Source organism: Rhinoderma darwinii, chromosome 2 (genome assembly GCF_050947455.1).
Source record: "Rhinoderma darwinii isolate aRhiDar2 chromosome 2, aRhiDar2.hap1, whole genome shotgun sequence".
In the NCBI taxonomy this organism is placed as follows: Eukaryota; Metazoa; Chordata; class Amphibia; order Anura; family Rhinodermatidae; genus Rhinoderma; species Rhinoderma darwinii.
In genome coordinates this window covers 5,207,889-5,209,714 of record NC_134688.1, presented here as the reverse complement: position 1 = coordinate 5,209,714, position 1,826 = coordinate 5,207,889, and the positions used below count along the sequence as shown (strand labels likewise).

Here is a 1,826-nt window from a genome sequence, read left to right as displayed (position 1 = left end):
TCGCTATTACAAATTATAATTTGTCCCACAAAAAAAAAAGGCCTCAGACGGCTATGCTAATAAAAATTTGAAAAATGTAGGACTTTGGAAGAAGGGCATGAAAAAACAAATATGAAAATACGAAAATGGGCTACGGTGGGAAGGGGGTTAAGGCCCCTATTAAGTTGTAAAATAATGAGTGATGTCATCAGCTGCAGGATTATTACTGATCAATATTAAACAGGATGTCATATTATGTTGTAATATTCTTTCTCAACAGACTTTCTGATGAAGATCTTGTAAGACCGAAACGTTATATATTGTGGATTGCTTGAAATAAAACAAAATTGCTCAAATAAATCATAGGAGTGCCCTGTGTGGCATAGCGATCATCGGGATTAATGGTGTTATACTATCAGCCTGAGCCTGACTATGCTCCCCGGGGCTGTCGAGTTAGGGAATACCTCAGGCATTTTCTATGCACAGACTGTAATGTAATGCCATACATTATGTTATAGTAAAAAAAAAAAAAAAGTCTAAATAGAAGAAAATATCTCTAAATAATTCAATAAAGTTTACAATTAAATAAAATAGTGATGCAAAAGAGAAACATACAAGAAACGACATTTTGTTCATAAATCATTTTTATTGAATACAAATGATTTAATGGTAAAAAGAAAACATACACATATTAGGTATCCCCGAAGTCATAATGACATGTAAAATAAAGGTAGGGAAGACGAGCCCCGCAGGATGTGACGGTCAATGAAGTCACCGCTGCCGTCAACCAGCAGAACGAGCAGAGGATGACAATAACTTTGTTGCTGATGATGTCGTGGTATCTAAGAGGGTTACAAATGGCCACATAGCGATCAACAGCCATCAACATGATGATGAAGGAATCCAGAAGGTTTAGGTGGTGAACAAAAAACATTTGTAAAAAACATAAATTATATGGAATTGACCCATCTCCAAACTAACATCTGGATATTATTTTTGGGAGAGTTATTGTGTCAAAAAGAATATCAGCAAAGGCCAAATTGGCAATGATGACGTACATAGGCTGATGGAGATGTGGTTTAAGAACGATCAAGACGAATACGGTAATATTCGCACTTAAAGATACGTTGTAGACAAAGAAGATCGTAAAGGAAACCACAGTGAAAAACTTTTCTTGAAGACCTGGGAAACCGATGAGAATGAACTCAGTGACATGGGACTGGTTGGCCATTGGCTCCGGGAATAAGGTTTACAAGTAAATCTGTAAGAATAAGATAATTATTTTTTAATTTAAAATTATCTGAAATGTATCCGGTTACGTACGTACATACAAATATATATAAACTGTAATTCAACATACACTACCTTGGCAAAAGTATGTGAACCACGGACCATCACACCTATATGAGCTTGTTGAATATCCCATTCCTAAACCATGAGCGTTAATATGGAGTTGGGCCATGTCTATAGTCATCACGCAGCCATGTTTATAACAATCATCCAGCCATGTCTATAGACATCATCCAGCCATGTCTATAGACATCACCCAGCCATGTCTAGTCATCATCCAGCCACGTTTATAGTCATCATCCAGCCATGTCTATAACCATCATCCAGCCATGTCTATAGACATCACCCAGCCATGTCTAGTCATCATCGAGCCACGCTTATAGTCATCATCCAGCCATGTCTATAACCATCATCCAGCCATGTCTATAGTTATCATCTAGCCATTTCTATAGTCATCATCCAACCATGTTTATAACAATCATCCAGCCATGTCTATAGTAATTATCCAGCCATGTCTATAGTCATCATCTAGCCTTGTCTATAACAATCATCCAGCC

The 1,826-nt window shown here is 37.1% G+C and overlaps 1 protein-coding gene across 1 annotated transcript; it reads right to left on the bottom strand.

Moving 5' to 3' along the window:
* Positions 1–670: 670 nt before the first annotated feature.
* LOC142740330 (olfactory receptor 2AT4-like) lies at positions 671–1,210 on the bottom strand. Its single transcript, XM_075849878.1, is given in 1 exon segment — positions 671–1,210. A coding segment is annotated over 1 exon segment (540 nt).
* Positions 1,211–1,826: the final 616 nt, after the last annotated feature.